The sequence below is a fragment of the Zootoca vivipara genome, chromosome 3 (genome assembly GCF_963506605.1).
Source record: "Zootoca vivipara chromosome 3, rZooViv1.1, whole genome shotgun sequence".
Classification (NCBI taxonomy): Eukaryota; Metazoa; Chordata; class Lepidosauria; order Squamata; family Lacertidae; genus Zootoca; species Zootoca vivipara.
In genome coordinates, this window is record NC_083278.1 from 40,334,358 (window position 1) to 40,354,486 (window position 20,129).

Genomic DNA, 20,129 nt, shown 5'->3' on the forward strand with positions numbered 1-20,129 from the left:
CCAGTGTAAAACTGCCTTAAGCCCCCATCGAGGTTGCCACCAGAGGAATTTGGCACTTTTCAAAACCAAGGAGATCTTATTCGTTTATTTGTTTACTGAAAGTTGTCCTCCACTGGACCATTCGAAAAACAAACAAACCTCAAAGCAGAATGGTAAAAATATCAGTAAAGGAATACCAAGAGCAAAATGGAAAATGTACATTTACTTTATGATGCTTTGAAATTCGAACTTCAGTGTACTTAGTATGTTAGTAGTCTTACTCATTAGTTTTTTATTCCCTTTTTAAATTTTGTTTTTCTTATCTTGCATAAAGTGAGAATGCATCAGGCTGAATTCACTGGCAGTGTTTTTCTGACTTGGAGTTTTTTTGTATGCACTACTTTGATTTTCAACAAATGAAATTTTTAAAGGAGGGAGGAAGTAGGATTTTTCACATTCCAAAGGAGTTTTGGGAGGCTTTCCCCCCTTCGTGATAAAAAATGCTATGTTTTAGAGGTGAGGAGCGAAGGAAATATTTTGCTCATGGCTTAAAACAGTTTTGAATTCCCCACCCCAATGTACTCTTTGGTGACGACAAAGGAACAGGAAGACACTTTTATTAATTTAAGCAAAGCAAGAGAAGCCAAGTAAGCAGTATAACTTAAAAAACCCACAACTTTATTGCAAGTTCAACAAGTACATAATTATACATGCGCTAAACATGGTGAGACGTAAATAAGAGAGAAAAAGATAAACGGAAACAGTGTAAAGGGGGGAAAACCCCAAACTGTATATTTTACAATTTTGTTATTGTACCAGACTTTAACCTATTACATTATTTGCTGCAGAGAGCCCGGGCCAATGTTGACGTTCGCTGGCGAAACTCAAACGAGGGACTCAAGAGAACAAGGGACTGATGAAAACATTCCTTGCACTCCCAACATTTATATGCTCTTTATTCCTTTGAAGGTTTCCACTCTGTGAAAAACACATTTCCCACACTCTACACATTGGGAAGGTCTCCTCCTGTGTGGACTTTCTGGTGTCTGCGAAAATGTGCTGACTGAGAAAAACATTTCCCACACTCCAAGCACTTGTAAGGTTTTTCTCCTGTGTGGATCCTCTGATGGATCACAAGGTATGACTTCTGAGAAAATGATTTTTCACACTCCAAGCATTTGTGGGGTTTCTCTCCTGTGTGGGTTCTCTGGTGCCCCCTAAGGTTTTCTGCTAAAGTAAATGACATTCCACAATCTAAACATTTATGTGGCGTTTCTCCTGTGTGGACTCTCCTATGAACAGTAAGGCCTGATGAGAAAGAAAAACATTTCCCACACTCTCCACATTCATATGGCCTCGCTCCTGTGTGGATTCTCTGGTGTACATGAAGGTATGATTTGTGGGCAAAACATTTTTCACACTCCATGCATATGTAGGGCTTTTCCCCAGTGTGGATTTTTTCATGCCGCTTGAGGTGTTGTTTCTGAGAAAATGATTTTTCACACTCCATGCATTTATAGGGTTTCTCTCCTGTGTGGGTTCTCTGGTGCCCCCTAAGATTTTGCGCTAAAGTAAATGACATTCCACAATCTAAACATTTATGTGGCTTTTCTCCTGTGTGGACTCTCCTATGAACAGTAAGGCCTGATGAGAAAGAAAAACATTTTCCACATTCTCCACATTCATATGGCCTCACTCCTGTGTGGGTTCTCTGGTGGTTCACAAGGGTGCCTTTCCTTGAAAAACATTTGCCACACTCCAAGCATTTGTGGGGTTTCTCTCCTGTGTGGGTTCTCTGGTGCCCCCTAAGACTTTGTGCTAAAGTAAATGACATTCCACAGTTTAAACATTTATGTGGCTTTTCTCCTGTGTGGACTCTCCTATGAACAGTAAGGCCTGATGAAGTAGAAAAACATTTTCCACATTCTCCACATTCATATGGCCTCACTCCTGTGTGGGTTCTCTGATGTTTCACAAGGGTGCCTTTCCTTGAAAAACATTTGCCACACTCCAAGCATTTGTGGGGTTTCTCTCCTGTGTGGGTTCTCTGGTGCTCCCTAAGACTTTGTGCTAAAGTAAATGACATTCCACAGTCTAAACATTTATGTGGCTTTTCTCCTGTGTGGACTCTCCTATGAACAGTAAGGCCTGATGAAACAGAAAAACATTTCCCACACTCTCCACATTCATATGGCCTCACTCCTGTGTGGATTCTCTGGTGTACATGAAGGTATGATTTCTGGGGAAAGCATTTTCCACACTCGGTGCATTTGTAGGGTTTCTCCCCAGTGTGGATTTTTTCATGCCGCTTGAGGTGTTGTTTCTGGGAAAAGCATTTTCCACACTTGGTGCATTTGTAGGGTTTCTCCCCAGTGTGGATTCTCTGGTGCCCCCTAAGACGATGTGCTAAAGTAAATGACATTCCACAGTCCAAACATTTATGTGGCTTTTCTCCTGTGTGGACTCGCCTATGAACAGTAAGGCCTGATGAAACAGAAAAACATTTTCCACACTCTCCACATTCATATGGTCTCATTCCTGTGTGTATCCTTTCATGTACACGAAGCTCTGACAGGCTAGCAAAGCATTTCCCACACTCCATGCATCTGTAGGGTTTCTCTCCCGTATGCACCTTCTGATGTCTGGGGAGGTGCTGTTTCTGGGAAAACCGTCTCCCACACTCCACACATTCATACGGTTTCTCCCCTGTGTGGATTCTCCGGTGGATTACAAGTTCCGATGCTGAAATAAAGCTTTTCCCACACTCCACACATTTATGGGGCATCTCTCCAGTGTGAACAGTCTGATGCCTCAGAAGGACAGCCTTCTCATAAAAACATTTCCCACACTCTCTACATTCATAGGGCTTCTCTCCTGTGTGGATTCTCTGGTGTCGCCTGAGATTTGTTTTTGAGGGGAAACATTTTCCACACTCCAGGCACTTTTGGGGCCATTCTCCTGTGTGGGTTCTCTGATGGATTACAAGGCCTGACTTGTGAGCAAATGATTTCCCACACTCCAGGCATTTATAGGGTTTTTCTCCAGTGTGCGTTCGCTGATGGTTAACAAGTTTTGACCTAACAGAAAAGCATAACCCACACACACTGCATTTGTGGGGCTTCTCTCCTGTGTAGACTTTACAGTGTTCACAAAGCTGTGATCTCTTGGGGAACCCGATCCTACTCTCGCCATATTTGCAGTGTTTTTCTCCCATGTGGCCTCTTTCATGTTTCACAAAATCTGAAAGTTGGGAAAAACCTTCCCCACACTCCAAACTGCGATATGAGTTATCTCCTCCTGTATGGATGTTCTGGTGGATCAGAACGATGGGCTGATGAACAAGAACCTTCCTGAACTCCGAAGACTTGGGGGGTTCCAAATGGCTCGCAAGCTCCGAATTCTGACCCAAACATTCCCCGCTCTCAGAGTTTTCCTGGATCTTCTCCCCTGTGTGGATTCTCTGGTGTCTGGCAAGAGCCAATCTGAAGGCAAAGCATCGGCCATACTCTGGGCTGAAATGTTTCCTCCTCAAGTTTCCTGCTGAGAATGAACAAAGCGGAATCAGGGTTAGAAGATGGCAGAGAAGTAGCCTCAGAATCCAACCTGAGATGGTTAGACAGATGATGCATGAGAGATGGAGGTCATACCACTTCTCTCCCCGCTCACCACTGCATATGGTATAACCAGTGGAAGAGCTATTTTTATTTATTTTGTTGATGAAGTAACAGAGAACATGTTTCTTGCCAATTCCCATCAACAGAGGAGAAACTCTGAAACGACTCGTCATCCCACCCAAACCGCCTCACCTGAGCTGGTGTCCGAAATGGCAGCTCCTGTTCCGTCTGAGATCTGATATTGTGGGGGCCTGGACTCTTCTGTTTGCTCTGCGCTGGGGACGAGGCTCATCTTGGGAAGCAGCAGGGCTACGCGGGAAAGAAGTGAGAAGAAGGAAGAAGAGGAGGAGGAGGAGGAAGAAGAAGTGAGGAGAAGCAAGCATTCTGCCTCATGGCCCAAACCATCTCCAATGGCTGTTCATCCAAAGCTCCCTCAAACATTTCTGGAGAAGGAGAACCCGTAACTAAACAGCTTGGGTTAGGGGGCTGGATGTTTGTGGGGGGGGGGCAAGGTGGTCCTTCGCTCTGTGTCGGAAGGTTGAGGGAGGACTACTGAAGATGTCTGGGGGGTGGGGGTTCGGGACAGCACTGCCAGGACCCCAGGGAAGGAACCTGGATGGTGCTTGCAGACTGTTGCTGTTACGCTGGGGGGGGGGTCCATCACACGCCAGTAAACTCATTTTATACAGCTAAAGTGCAGCACAGTGGTTAAAGTGCAAGACTAGAACGTTGGAGACCTGGGTTCAAATCCCGCCTCAGCCATGAAACTCATCGGGAAATATTTGTCCAGTCATTCCCTCAGGGCTAGCCTACCTCAGAGAGATTGTTGCTGTTGTTATTCCCTGCCCATCCGAAATCTTTAATTTTACACAGAATCCTACCTTACACCCACACACAAGTCTCTACATCTATGCTAGCTTACTACTACTACTTTCTTGTTTCTACCCCACCCATCTGACTGGGTTGCCCCATCCACTCTGTGCAGCTTCCAGCACATATAAAAGCATAATAAAATATCAAACATAAAAACTTCCTGATACAGGGCTGCATTCAAACGTCTTCTAAAGGTTATATTTGTTTATTTCCTTGACATCTGGTGGGAAGGCGTTCCACAGAGAGGGCGCCACTACCAAGAAGGCTCCCTCTGCCTGCTTCCCTGTAACTTTGCTTCTCGTGGTGAGGGAATCGGCAGAAGACCCTCGGAGGAGGTGGGCCTCAGTGTCCGGGCTGACCGATGGGGCTGGAGAGGCTTTTTCAGGTATACTGGGCCGAGGCTGTCCGGGGTTTGTTGTGGGGATTAATTGAGGGGGAGACCCGTGTAGCCCACCTTGAGCTCCTTGGAGGGGGAAAAGGTGGGATCAAAATGCAAGGCATTTGGAATAAAGTACATTTGCAGCTCTCGTGCACCAAACCTGCTCCCCAAATACCCTTCCTCCCCAAAAGCAACATGACAAGAAAATGTCCCGGAAGGACGGCTTCAGACTCTTGCAGGGAGGGAGGAAGCTCCTTACCCAGAGAGGCCACGTTCCCCTCATTCTCTAGCATGGCCTCCCTTGCTCTTCGACCAACGTCCAGCAGGGAGGGCCCTTTCGACCCTGGCGAAATAAACAGCCACGTCCTCAAAGGTTAGCAGTCTCTGTAATGACAAAACACCCTCAGCAATAACTGCAGCACCTCAGGAACACCTTTGGTGGCAAGCGCAGAGTGGGAATTTTGTCTTCCCCATAGAGGCTTGCAACTTCATTGTTTTTATTAAAGATTTTCTTGGGTTACCAAAAAAGTGCATACATCGTCTGTTTTCAGATCATAAAAGTCCTTTCTTCAGATCATTTATATGCAATGTGAGACTTTAATGCCCTATACGCTTTCCAAACGGTGTGTCGCGACACATTAGTGTGTCGGCTGCAGTGTGTAGGTGTGTCTTACAAATGCTCCCCACATTCCTCCCGGGGCTGGAGTTAGTTTAAAATCTGTTTTGCTAGGGAAACTGAATTACTGCATCGCGAAATGATGCAAAACTGAATTACTCTGCTGCAAAATGATGCATGTCTAAAAAGTGTGTCACCAACATGAAAAGTTTGGAAAGCTCTGCTGCATGCAGTATAAGGTGGGGGGGGGGAGAGAAGGGGGATAAGTAGACTTTCATTCTTTTACATAGTGGATGTGCAAGGTTTTTGTTTCAGCGTCACATGGATAGGTTATTTTTCTACTCATCTATTAGTTTTCATTGGCACTGACAAACCTTTGATAAAAAATTGTGGTTTTCTTTACATATTTGTAAAAAAAAAATCTTCTTTATGGTCCAGCTCTCACTTCCATACATCACTACTTATATATAAGTCACAAATTAATAGCGCGTACATATGATACCGTAGTGCAGAGTAACGTGCTATATACGTGAAAGTATCCACTATGAACTCATGTAACGTTTTAAACCGCAGCAGGCTGCGCGCGAACCCGCGCGATTCCCCCTCCTGAGGACATTCCCATGGCTTCCGGCGGAAGTAACGAGTCATACTGCGCTCCAACCATAGAGCGGCTGGTCCGCTCTAGCCTCCGACGGTTGCTGTCTCTCGTATACTGGGAGGCTTGGCGGGGCGGGCTTGAGCGCTTGCGGAGACGGATTCCTTTTGGATACCATGGCGCTTCCGAAAGGTGAGTGAGAGGCACCCTGCCGCCGCCGCCGCCGTTCTCCCCGTTATGCGTAAATGGAACAGTCCGTTCTACTGAGGCAAATAGCCAGGCGTCATCATGTTACTTGGAAGGCAGGGGTGGGATGTGAAGTGGGGGTGGGGGAGTTTGGAGACCTGCCTGATAACGCGGGCGGGGAGGTGACTGGCACCGGGGACTCCGGGGGGCAACAAACCCGGCCCGGCTGCCTGGCTGCTCTGCTGGGAAGCGGCTCTCGCTCAGGGGGGTCTCTCTGCTCTTGTGTTAAGGAGGCGAAATAGTCTAAGGTTCATCGATGGAAGATAATGCTTCCTCCCTCTTTAAAGACATTGGCATGTCGGGGTCTCGCCAGGGCCGCTGGCAGGATTTGTGGGGGTTGAACCCAAAATGTTAATCACAACGAATTTCCGCTCCCCATTCCCTCTGCTTCAGGTTGCTTAGGCGAAAGAATAGTCCCCCCTTGAAGCTCCCTCCGAGCATGGAAATATCGCAGACTTCGTCTGTGAACACAGACTTGGAAACCTTTAGCCGCTTCTCGCATCATCCTTTCATGCAAACGGTGTCTGATGATGCTCCGTGTCACTCACTTGGCAACCTATTATAATAGCTGTTCTTGTGCAATGACCCTGGTCTAGAAGGCAAGCTCTTTCTCTAGATCCATGCGTATGTATTAATCGGTCTGAAATGCTAGGAGAGAGGTTTTCACATTAGAAAATAAATGCATCTAGGGATACATGAAATTGTAATGCAAAGAAGTGGCTTGCCTATCGTTGTGGTGTTAGAAACGTGCTTTCTCCCGTTTCTGAAAAATTGGGCCAAATAGACTTCTTTACGCATAGCACTTTTGTGTGTGCGTTGTTATAAGGACGTTAGATGATCTCTGTTGGATCACACCAATGGCCCATCTAGTCCAACATCTTGTTCTCACAGAGGCCAACCAGATGCCTATGGCTAGCCTGCAGGTAGGAGCTGAGGGCGGCAGCACTCTTCTCAAGATTCCCAGTAACTGAAATTCAGAGGAATAGTGCCTTCTACAGTGGAGGTACAATAGCCATTGATAGGTTTAGGTAAAGGTAAAGGGACCCTTGATCATCAGGTCCAGTCGTGACCAACTCTGGGGTTGCGGCGCTCATCTCGCGTTATTGGCCAAGGGATCCGGCGTACAGCTTCCATGACAAAGCCACTTCTGGCAAACCAGAGCAGCACAGGGAAACGCTGTTTACCTTCCTGCTGTAGCTATTCCTGCTATTTATCTACTTGCACTTTGACGTGCTTTTGAACTCAGGGCCAGCTCTACAGCCAGGCTGGGTGGCGCAGGGCGCCATGGCGCCGGCCCGCCAGGGGGGGGCGTCACGCAGCCGTGCCTGCCCACCCGCCGGCCGCGCAGCAAGCCCGCCAGCCCGCCCGTCACACAGCAGCGCCCTCGGCGACCGCGCTGCACGCTGAGCCCGGCCACCCACCCACCCGTCGCGCTGGAAAATGGGGCGGCGGCGGGATCCGTCACACCAGGGCGCCAAAGGTGCTTAAGACGGCCCTGTTTGAACTGCTAGGTTGGCAGGAGCTGGGACCGAGCAACTGCCGACCTTCCGATCGGCAAGCCCTAGGCTCAGTGGTTTAACCCACAGCGCCACCTGCGTCCCATTGATGGGTTTATCCTCCATGAATTTGCCTGTTCTTTTTTTATAAAAAGCAATCTGAGATGGTGACCATCACTACATCTTGTGAGACCAAATTCCAAAGTTTAACTATATATGTGCTGCCTGAAGAAGTACTTTCTTTTGTCTGCCCTGAAGCTTCCAACATTCAGCTTCCTTGGATGGCCCTGGGTTTCTAGGATGAGAGAGGAATCTGCTTTCCCCACACAGTGATAATTGCATCTTTTGCAGATAATTCTGCTGTTTGCATTTAGTTTGATATACACCTGAATTAGGCTGAAGGAAATAGAGTTATATTGTACTCAATTTAAATTACTCAGGATGTACTCAGTTTAAATTAGTGCAACAGTGCATGTATTACTTGTACCTTGCAGGGATGTTTACACAGTCAAGGTGTATGAGTAACAGGATTTAGTAATTCCCAGTCATATCAGAATATGGTGTAATGATTCATGCATTCACTGTTGAGTTAATAACGAAATAAAGGTTTATACAGTTAAAGATAAATTGTTTAATCAACAGTCCAATTCAACTGTAACTATGTTATTTTTGGTGGCCAGAGACTAGATCAGGCACCCCCAAACTGCGGCCCTCCAGATGTTTTGGCCTACAACTCCCATGATCCCTAGCTAACAGGACCAGTGGTTGGGGAAGATGGGAATTGTAGTCCAAAACATCTGGAGGGCCAAAGTTTGGGGATGCCTGGACTAGATGATGGCTGTTCTACTATACATCTTATGAAGAATCTGAAGTTCCTTGATTAGTAGCTTCTTATTTGCTGATGCTAAAACCAGTATGTGGAAATAATTTCATTTACTGTATTTCTGTTGGCCTTTGGTTTCAAGAACAGTTATAGGTGCCAGATGAGGTACCATTTTGAAAATAGCCTACAATTATCTAGACCAGAGCTTTCCAAACTCTGTGTCGTGACATGTTAGTGTGTCAGCTGCAGTGTGTCATGCGAACACTCCCCACCCTCCTCTCTGGGCTGGGAAGGGGTTAATTTAACCTCCAGTTTGCTAATAAAACTGAATTACTGTGTCACGAAATGATGCATATCTAAAAAGTGTTCCACCAACATGAAAAGTTTGGAAACCTCTGATCTAGAGAGCCGAGAGTGCGATAAGGCACTCTCCCACACCAGTTTGAAGGGCCTTTGAGCCCTGGCCCCACATTAGCCCTTCTGACAGGGGATGAGCAGGGCTACTTTGGCATGCTAATCAATCGGTTAATGCTTATCAATTAAACAATTAATTAAATGTATATCCCTCCCTCCCAAAGGAGCCCAGGGCAAACACACTAGTGATAAACCAATGCAGTTAAAAATAAAACATGTTCAAAACATCCCAAACCAATTAAAAACATATGAAAGCAGTAACATAGCCTTATTTCAGAGTTGCCAGGAACAGTATCTTTTGGCCATCAAATGCCTTGGTAAACAGGAACATTTTAAAGTTCCTCCTGAAACTTATTTGTGAAGGAGACAGATGTGCCTCACCAGGGAGGGTTTTCCACAATTGAGGAAACCACCACCAAGAAGGCCCTATCATAAATCAGTGCCAACAAGGCATCCCCTAGTGGTGGCACCACCAACAAAGTCACCCGCAAGTTTTGGGTGCAAATCCTTATAATGGTTAACCGTAATGTTTCTACAGCAGGCCTGCCATAGCTTTTTGAATATAGAATGTTCCTGTTTTAAAACCTGTTTTCTAAGGACCAAACAGCAAACATAACTTCACTGTAGCTGTCAAGGTGGTTCACTTCTCATGTCCAATAGAGCGATGCTTTTGTTTTTCAGAAAATGTCAGCTTGCTTTTTAAGTTGTACTGCTTGACGGTGATGACCTTGGTGGCTGCAACATATACAGTAGCTTTGCGATACACGAGAACAACAGAAACAGTTTTGTACTTTTCAACTACAGCTGTTTGCATTACAGAAGTTATCAAGCTATTCCTAAGTTTGGGCATTTTAGCAAAGTAAGTATAAATGTCGATGAGTAAATTGGAATAGTGTATTTGCTCTTTTTCTGTTTCTTTTATTTTCCTTGTTTTGTTTCTTGCTATGGTTCATGTGGACTGTGTTAGGCTTCTGTGAGCAGGTGGTATCAGAGGAGTCCTTCTCGAAAAGATTGGTTTTTAAACAAGTGAAAACCACCCACCATTTTAGTTTCCTAATCTCTTTTATGAATAGGTGTCTCTGCCTTGAGTTCATTGCTTTGGATAAGGTTCAGAAGACTGTGTAAATTAAGTATGGATGCTTGGCTGGCAGGTTTCTGGGTTGGTGTAGGCAGGAGTCTTCAGAGTCATTCAAGAAGAATTTGTATTCTCACTAAGGCGGTATTTAAGGATTAGAAGCAATCCTCTGAACAATGTTGACCTGTCCTCCCTCAAATATGCCTACTATGTTCTGGAAGGATTCTCAATCACAGGGCACCTATGACTTCTTTTAGCCTACACAGAAGCTATGGTATTCAAATGGCTTCTCCCCCATGCTGGTAACATACGAATAATAGACTCTTATTTGTGTTTTAATGGGACCCCAGACCTGCTGCCTCATCTTGGTAATGGTAGAGCTGGCCTTGAGCCTCATGGTAGAATGCTTGGGCACTTTCAGTAAGTCACTGTTCTTGCTGTATGTTGTAACATGGTACAGTACAGTGGTGCAGCCTTGGGTAGGAATTTCTCTAGCCTCTCTGTCTCTCAGAACCTCAATATTTCCCAAAATCTGTGAGTTTATAAAGGTTGTTTATGAAGCTCTAGCTTATTCAGTAACATGCTCTGCAGCAAGGGTAACATGCTTTGCACCTTTGGCCCTCCAGCTCCCATAATCCCTGGCCATTGGTCATTCTGGCAGAGGCTGATGGGAGTTGTAGACCAGCAACAGCTGGAAGGTCACAGGTTACCCCACTGCTGACTTCAATCATGGTTAAGTATAGACTGCAAATTGCAATGTAGAATTTCTATCCTGAAGTGGGTTTGCTAATCTTTGTCTTGGTTCTGTCATGGTGGGTGGGGCCACCCACCTGTCAATTACCTGAGGTCACAATGATGGTGCTTAAAGTGTCCGAGGCTTTGGCTTTACCACCCACCAGCTTTTTGCAGCTATTGGGTGTGTGGGTGAAATCCCCACAGGGAGCTCAGTAAAGCACAGCCTTATCCAACAAGTGATGGGCGGTAGAGTCAAAATCAGATTTATCTTTTGCCAATGCGCAATCAGGAACGCATGTTAAGGCTCCCAAATATGAATTGGCAGCTGTGCCTCTATCCGCCCCACCTGACAACACAGGTCATGTCAGGTATGAGACAAGCAGGTGAGTGTGGTTTGGGGAAAAACTGCCTCTAAGGCCAAAATTGAATCCCTGGAGGGCAAAGGTTGGCCAATGGGGTAGAAGTTGTCCACCCCAGAATCTGGGACAGAACCTGGGAGAGAGTTTAGTTCTTCAGGCTGATATAACCTCTGGTTTGTGCTAACCTTGGTTGAACTGTATGTCTGCATTCAGCATTTGTCTTTTTGAATAAAAACCAGTTTGCCTTTTTGAATAAGCCAGCAGTCAGTCAGACTTAATCTCTTCTCCTGCAGTTGTCTTTGCCGCCCTCACCTCTACTTTCCAACAGATGTAATCCAATATGAGTAAATGCTTTATTCCCCTTCTCTTGCAGTTGTATCCCATTCGCTTCCTTTGTAATGTCAGCTGAGAAGCACACATTAGAACGGTGGGGGCTGATATGAGTTCTCTGTGTTCAGAGTAAAGCAATCTTCTCCTTAACACTGCTAGATCTCAGAGTTGAGTCTCGAGGGGCAAAAAGTAGGTCACTAGTTATGAGTATCGTTTCTGAGGCCTGGTTTCAGCTGCGTAATCACTTTAGCCACCCTGTAATTATGAGGGCAAAATGGGGAAAAAAAGACATTTCATGCTGTGCCGACTCCAAATACATAATTACTATCCTATCAAATTCAGAAATGACATGGATTCTTGAAATTGGGTCCCAGGAAAGTCCAACTTCCCTGGCAGGAATAGTTTAAACAAGCAAGTCACAAGCAATGGTTTGGACTTTTAAAATATGGAGATAGCATTGACACGAAGAGGCTGTCCTCATTTTAGTCACAGGAGGTAGATTTAAGGGGAAACAGCTTTCTTGCTGTTTCACAATATTTGGTGACGTGTCATACTGTACTGGATTTTGTGAGATTGTGTATTTTGCCATTTTCCTGTACATAAGTGTATCTACAATGCCCATGTACAGACTCTGTTACTTTTGTTCTCCCAGATCTGGTTCTCATACAGGGGTAATTTCACATGCACAGGAGTAAAGACAGTGTTCCTCTGCCTCCCCCCCCCCTTTTGTTGTTGTTGTTGCATACACTACAAAATCACAGAGGCGGATAAAATGCATGTGCAAAGCTGTTCCTTTTTGCAGCAGGAACAGGACTGCTGACATCTCAGGTGGCCAAAATGAGGCCAGCAAAGTGGTGTACGTATAAGATAAAATTCCTGAGATTCACCTAATGTACAGTTGCCATATGTCCGGAATTTCCCGGGCATAGCCAGTATTTGGGCTCCATAAACAGTATCCAGGCGGAAATCACTTAAATGTCTGGGAAAATCCAGACGTAAGGCAGCCTATGTCAGAAGTATAGATTTTGGCAAATTTCATTTATAATAATAATAATAAATTTCATTTTTACAAAAAGCGCAATAACTTTGCCAAAAAAAGCTCACTTTTTGAAATATGGCAACCCTACCCGATGAGCCCCATCAGAGGACAGCTGCAAAGCTTCTGGTGTTTTTATGGTGCCTTGAAATGGTATGTAAAGGGTGATACGTAAATTTAATTAATTAACTACTGTACTTTTAAAAATCTGCCTTACTGCAACATTTAGAGGAGGTTTTAAAATCAACCAACCCAACCAAATGTTGTCTTCATTCCAGCACTGCCAACTGGAATGTCTGGTTTGCATTCTGTCACCCTCAAGGCGGTTACAGCCTTTGTTTGCCTTGCGGATGGGGGAAGAATGTGAATCTTAAGCTTTCCAGGAGACTCAGTCAGCACGACTCTCCTTCCTCTAGTTGGCTTTTGCTTTTCTCTTTTTTTGGAGGGCCTCAAGATTGATACAGGATAGGAAGCGGGTGTTATTGACAAGCTCATCCTGGCAGCTGAGAGGTTGTGAGGCTAGGCCTCTCTGTTGGGCTATTTCTGGATTTTTCTTGTTCTGCTGTACTATTGTCAAGCAGCTACAGTCATATTTGTGCTCAGAGATTCTTCTTTTTTAAACATTTTCCAGAGAGACTGGAAGCCCGGGTAAACTATTGACATCTTTAAAAGAAAATGTCTTGGGCAGCCCTAAAGAGCTACTCAAATTAAGTGTCCCGTCTCTCGTCTACGCCATCCAGAACAACATGGCCTTCCTGGCTCTTAGCAATTTGGATGCAGCCGTTTACCAGGTAATGGTTGATGTTTGGAAGTTAGATGCAGACTCCCTAACCTTACCAGGCCACACCCCTCATTGGTCCTCCTTTGTAGCCACTGTGAGTGTTCTTGCCTGCTTAGAATGAGCCCCGGCACTCTGACCACTCTTTGTGCTTGTCTGGGAGAGAGAGATTTTTAATGTGCCTGGAAACACGCTGTCAAGGTTGTTGTGACTACTCCTGAGTAACGACCTTCCACATGCTTGTCTTTCAAAAGTCTTTATTAGTGCACATTATTTACAGTGTAGCGAGGTGTTGGTTTCATGTATCCTCATTCCGAATCAGAATCCAGCACTGCCCCCTTCCGCGATTTGGACCAACATAAAAGCAGTGAATCTCCTCCCTTTTCTCCTCCTCCTCAATTCCGGTGTGTGTGTGGGGGGTCTGCGGTCTGCCTGATTCCTCTCCTCTCTCTCTCCCTTTCCCTCTCTTCCTGCCTGTGGAGCAGGGGCTCTTGGATGTTGCAAGAGGTCTGGCACTCCCTTTCTGTCTCCTGACTTTCCTCATCTGCCCCTTCGCTTTCATGACTGCTTGGAGATGGGCTGCTTCTGATGAGGGGCGGGGGCTCTTCTCTATAAGCCCTTCCCCTTACATACGCCTACAGTACAAAGGTTAAATTAATATTCCATCACTCAGTCTTTATTGCAGTCATAGACCAGGCAACAGAAAGAAATAAACATTAGTTTCTATGCCCACCACTGGCATGTGGCCCCTGAAGCATTGTCCAGAGGGGAATGTGGCCCTCAGGCTGGCAAATGTTCCCCATCCCTGAGCTATTATGGATGAGCTCGTGCAAGTGTGCCCATCAACTGGTGGCTTCAACATCGAGCGACAGGTTGTGTGTGTGAAGCAGCTGTCACAAACGGAACACCCCAAACAGAACTTCTGCATTGTTTCGTAGGAACTCAGACGCAGTATCTTTTCAATGGAAAATGGTTCACACTTTCAGCTGCAAGTCATGGAAGGGAAAAGTCATCCTGTGCGTGTAACTCTTTCCTGAGAGGAAGGGGATTGTTCACCAATGAAGATCCTGCCATTAACATAACATTCCTTACATGAACCAAGTAATGATGTTGGATGGGTCATCTAGTCCACCACCCTCCACAATGCAGGAATCTCAACTAAAGATTCCAATCTCTGCTTAGAAACCTCAAAGGAAGGAGAGTCCACAACCTCCTGAGGGAGTCTGTTCCACTGTCAAACAGCTTTTACTGTCAGAAAATTCTTCTTGATGTTTTGTTGTATTACATTGTTGTTATAACGGTTGTGTTATATTGTTGTTATTAAATAGAGTAGGTTAGATATTAAACAGATTGTCTTTCTGCCCTTTTCCTAATACCTTGCCCATAGCTAAATGAAACATGCCCTTTCTTTCTGGCTTCCTAGGTGACCTATCAGTTAAAGATCCCATGTACTGCTTTATGTACAGTCTTGATGCTGAACCGCTCTCTCAGCAGACTGCAGTGGTTCTCAGTCTTCATGTTGTGTGGTGGAGTCACGCTTGTTCAGTGGAAGCCAGCTCAGGCCACAAAAGTCCAGGTAAAGTTGATCACTGGGAGCCTTTTTCCATACCTGCTCTCTGAAATAAGTTGCTTGTGCATTAAGTTGCATAATCTTACCCTAAGGGCATTGTGGAAGAGTTTACTGCAGGGGTGGATTAATTGCAGCCCTCCAGATGTTGCTCTACTGAAGGGGTCAGCAAACTTTTTCAGCAGGGGACCGGTCTACTGTCCTTCAGACCTTGTGGGGGGCTGGACTATATTTTGAAAAAAAATATGAACGCATTCCTATGCCCCACAAATAACCCAGAGGTGCATTTTACATTCTACTCATATAAAAACATGCCGATTCCTGGACCACCCGCGGGCCGGATTTAGAAGGCGATTGGGCCGCATCCGGCCCCCGGGCATTAGTTTGGGGACCCCTGCTCTACTGCAGCTTCCATCTTAATCAGGATGTCCTTTCCACACTGTAGGAATTGGGCCTTCTGTGTGTTTGCATCTGCCTTTTGGAAGCCCCTCCCTTTGAATACGAGACAGGCACTGTCTCTGTTGCCTTTTTGGTGCCTACTGAAGGCCTTCAACAAGTTGAGACCTTTCCCAGTCTGCATCTGTATTGGAACCATTTTAAAGATATTCTTTGGATTTTGTTTTTTCACTGTTTTAGCACTTGTTTGGCACCGTACGCTCCTCTGGGAGAAAGGGTAGTATATAAATGTAAGTAAGTAAGTGAATGAATGAATGCCCTCATTGCATTTCAAGAATTAGCTAAGTTGTAGTATCCTGCAGCAGCTGGTTGAATTAGCAGGAGAGGAAAGGAGAAGCTCTGTTAAGCGAGTGGATGACCGCCTGTGCTACATTGGCTCTCACTCTCTTTTCCCCAGAGACAATTGAGCACACAGGGAGTCAAATTCTGTAGTGCTGCTTGCATAGCACTGGCAGATGTTGCCAGATGGCCTAAGTCATCTTTTGTTGTTGCAGTAAATGAACGATCTGGCTTGGCTTCTGTAAGTGACTGCAGCTATAAATAAACTTCCTCTGGTTTTATTTGTTCTTTAGATGGAGCAGAGCCCATTGATAGGCTTCGGTGCGATAGCCATTGCTGTTTTATGTTCAGGATTTGCAGGTAAAACCTTGTGGTTAAAGTTATCTTCAAGTAGCAGGAATTTATCTGTGACTGTGGCTAGTCCGACAGTGAAGGCCCCCTCTTCCTTTACCTTGCCAGCTTAGAAAACACCATAGCACAGCTCCTTCCCATCCTTCTCATGTAACATGGGAGAAGCTCTGGGAAGTGTCTTGGGTCACATCCACGCCATTTAAAGCACTCTTATACCACTTTTGGGACGCGGGTGGCGCTGTAGTGTAAACCACTGAGCCTTGGGCTTGCTGATTGGAAGGTTGGCGGTTCGAATCCCCACGACGGGGTGAGCTCCCGTTGTTCGGTCCCAGCTCCTGCTAACCTAGCAGTTCGAAAGCACATCAAGGTGCAAGCAGATAAATAGGTCCCACCCCAGTGGGAAGGTAAAAGGTGTTTCTGTGCACTGCTCTGGTTTTGCCAGAAGCGGTTTAGTCATGCTGGCCACATGACCCGGAAAAACTGTCTGCAGACAAATGCCGGCTGCCTCGGCCAGTAAAGCGAGATGAGCACCGCAATCCCAGTCGTTTGCGACTGGACTTAACTGTCAGGGGTCCTTTACCTTTGTCTTTTTATACCACTTTAGCGGCCGTTGCTTCTCCCAAAGAATCCTGAGAACTGTAATATGTTTCTTCCAGTAGCACCTTAGAGACCAACTAAGTTTGTCATAGGTATGAGCTTTCGTGTGCATGCACACTTCTTCATGTTCTTCATGCATGCACACGAAAGCTCATACCAATGACAAACTTACGGTAGTTGGTCTCTAAGGTGCTACTGGAAGGAATTTTTTATTTATTTTTTGTTTCAACTACGTCAGACCAACACAGCTACCTACCTGTAACATGTAAGATGTTTGTTGCACAGCTACAATTCCCAGCACCCTGAACAAACCCAGTGCCCAGGAGCCTTTGGGGGAAACCAAAACCGTTAAGAGTGCTTTAAGTGTACATTGTAGATGCGACCTATGTCATAGCTCAGGTCTGCCCAGCCTAGGTCTCTTTTGTAAGACAACTCCTATAATCTCTGAGCATCAGCTCTACCTGTTAGGGCTAATGGGACTCAGGTGACAACACCTGTTGGAGGGCATCAGGTTGGGGAAGGCTGCTGTAGCTGTTCCCCACCTCAGCATCACCTCTTCCACAAACTTGCATGGTGGGAAGGTGGTGCAAGTTGACCCTGGGTTTCTGATCTCTGTGGTGTGCGGTAAATTCCCGAAATCAAATTTTAATGTATGGCAGGAGCTGTACGTTGTTTCACCTCTCCCTTCTCTTCCCTTTCAGGGGTATATTTTGAGAAAGTGCTGAAGAGTTCAGATACATCTTTATGGGTCAGGAACATTCAGCTGTACCTCTCTGGGATCGTAGTGACCTTGGCTGGTGTCTACATGTCTGATGGCGCTAATGTAATGGAAAAGGGCTTCTTTTATGGCTATACCCGATACGTCTGGTTTGTCATCTGTAAGTATCTGATTGTCTTTTATCTTCAGTTCTACTTTTTTCTTCTTCAAGCTGGGGCCAGGGTGTATGAGATCAGCTTGGGGAAATTATGGGGCAGAGACATCACTGAGCACAGCAAATTAAATTCAGTGGTCTACTGTCCTGCAGGAAATAATTCAGAAGCATGCACTTTCCAGGGGAGTCTGACCAGTTCTCTCCTGAATACTGGCAAGAACTTAAGAATCTTGGGTGACTATCAGCTAGACTGCATGAGGGATATGGGAAGAGACAGGCCTTATTCCCTGGGTTACAAAGAAATAAGTATTCAAGGTTAAGACTAACTGCTGTGCTGGCTTTCCAAAGGGACTTTGGGTAGCATAAGAAATGCAGGTCCTGTCAGGTAGGGCAGGTTAGTCACGCTGGTGCCATTCAGAGAATAAGCCAAGATGTAAACAAGCCTTTTTCCTTGATATGTAGGGATGTAAACAGCATTGCTGGTGCAACCTAATAGGTATAGACTAATACCAGGTTTGGTGTACCATGGAACAAGGGTATGCCACCTGGAACACAAATTTAATCCTCTGAGGTTGTGATACATGTCCCAAATGGACAGTATCTTCCATCCTTCAAAAAGCTATTGTCTTATTCTATGGTAAATAAGAAAAAGATGTCAGACACTTTATTAACAGGGATATCTCCTTTTGCTGTCTAGTCCTTTCCAGCGTTGGAGGTCTCTACACTTCAGTTGTTGTTAAGTACACTGACAACATTATGAAAGGCTTTTCTGCAGCCGCCGCCATCGTTCTCTCTACCGTTGCCTCAGTCCTCCTCTTTGGCTTACAGATAAGTACGTTGCTTTTGGCCATAGTCCACAATCTTAGGTGGCGCTCCTTTGGCGCGTTTGTTTGGCATGGGCTTGAATAACTGTTGTCAGCTAATTGTATTATTGTATAGTATTATAATCTGATGTTGTCAGCCCACAAACAAATCAGCAAAGGTTAACATTTCAAAGATGGCAGCATCTATTATTATTGCCAGATGTGGTGAAGCATAAAGGTGAACTTAAATATGAAGTACACAGCAATCTGATAACGAGTTTCATATTAAAAAAGTATTCTAGAGTTTCTGTTTGGATCAGTGTGTTTTAAGCCATGTGCTTTTATGTTTTTCCCTTTAGCCATCACCTTCTCTCTCGGTGCCCTCCTTGTATGCATCTCAATATACCTGTATGGACTGCCTCGACAAGACACTACAAAAATCCAGCCAGCAGAAGCAAAAGGGTCAAAACAAAATCTGATTAGTGTGTGATAATTTGCATCATGAAGAATAGAAAAAGACAATCTAAAGACTTAACATGAGTGTTTGTTCCCCCCCTTTTTTTTAAAAAAAAGAGCCTTAAACTGATAATGCAAGACTGTTTGAACTAAAACTGAAGTAACTCATTAGTGAAATGAAGGATTACACTGGAGGATGGAAACTTTGCTAAATTGTGAAGTACTGCTTTTTGTGTAAAGTTGATCTATTTGTGTTGAACTACGAAGAGTTTGTTCGCCAAGAAGAATGAAGAAATTGAATGTGCAGTTTTTAAATATATATATATATATTGTATATAAAATAAAGAGGGGAATGCCATTGGAATTCACTTTGATGAAACATGTAATAGGGATTCTCTTCACGTGTTCTTGTAAGGAAAGGTGCTACATTTACTAACTAAGTTGTTGATTCAGTCTTAAAATATCTCAAATTCTCAGACACACAGTACAACACATTTCCCAGTATCTGCTTGTGCCTTGGCTTTCATATTGTCGGTTGCTGAATTACTCTGATAATCAGCTAGCTGTCGTAGCCAAAATGAAACCAAGATGCTTGTTGTGGGGGGAAACGGAATGCTGTCATCTGATTGTTGAAGTGAACATAGGTGTAGCTGAAATGGATTCTATGTCTTTTAAGCTTTTGATCTGCTGGATCCACTCTGTGAAAGCAGGAAGAAAAGTGAAGCTGCTACTCGTAAGAGGATTTTTTTCTATTGTGATTGGGTTTTTTAATACCATTTTGTATAATGCTTTTGATGCACATCTAATATTCTGAGCGTGCTAAATAATTTTTTGAGCAAGTTAGGTAGTGCAGGGGCCATTTGGGTTTGAGCCCTTTGTTCTTGCATCAAATAAAACTTAATGGGGGTGGGACAGTCACTGTATTTAATGCTACTTAGATGTACAGTTGTTCATTTTTGTCAACTTAATCCAACACTGAAATTCATGAAGGACAAGTGTTTTGATTTAGCTTTTCTACAGCTTTGTAAAGATGTACGGTTAATAATTAAACAATGAGGAGTATGCAATCTTCTCAAGTGGAGAAACTAAGACTGGAAAGGAGGTCCTAAATTCTAGACATGGCAATCTACTCTAAGGTGGATTTTTACCTTGACATTCATACAGCAAACTTGTGTTCCTTGGGTTAAGCTATAAATCCTTTTTGTTCTATGCCAGTAGTCTTATCGCGGTAGTTCTTGTCCAGTTATGCAAGACAGATTGTACTGAGACATGAGGGCTGCTCCTAGACCTTCCGTGTGGCAGACTGCCCAACTCTGCTCTGCTTGAATCAATGTCCTATCAGTGGCTAGGCACTTACTTCATTTCTTGGCTCTGTTGGGCACTTAAAACAAAAAAGATGA

At 44.8% G+C, this 20,129-nt stretch overlaps 2 protein-coding genes across 2 annotated transcripts; one reads left to right on the forward strand and one right to left on the reverse strand.

Annotated features, from left to right (window-relative positions):
• Positions 1–982: 982 nt before the first annotated feature.
• On the reverse strand, positions 983–6,234 carry LOC118082762 (zinc finger protein 665-like). The gene is made up of 5 exons (XM_060272278.1): positions 6,123–6,234; positions 5,105–5,188; positions 3,786–3,902; positions 1,280–3,519; positions 983–1,126 (listed from the first exon to the last, which is right to left on the reverse strand). The coding sequence occupies exons 1-5, from the start codon at positions 6,232–6,234 to the stop codon at positions 983–985; spliced, it is 2,697 nt and encodes an 898-aa protein (XP_060128261.1).
• On the forward strand, positions 6,121–19,804 carry SLC35A1 (solute carrier family 35 member A1). The gene is made up of 8 exons (XM_035109424.2): positions 6,121–6,248; positions 9,717–9,894; positions 13,202–13,361; positions 14,772–14,924; positions 15,944–16,010; positions 17,300–17,476; positions 18,168–18,302; positions 18,633–19,804. Exons 1-8 carry the CDS (start codon positions 6,233–6,235, stop codon positions 18,761–18,763), a joined length of 1,017 nt encoding a protein of 338 aa, XP_034965315.1. The 5' UTR covers positions 6,121–6,232; the 3' UTR covers positions 18,764–19,804.
• Positions 19,805–20,129: the final 325 nt, after the last annotated feature.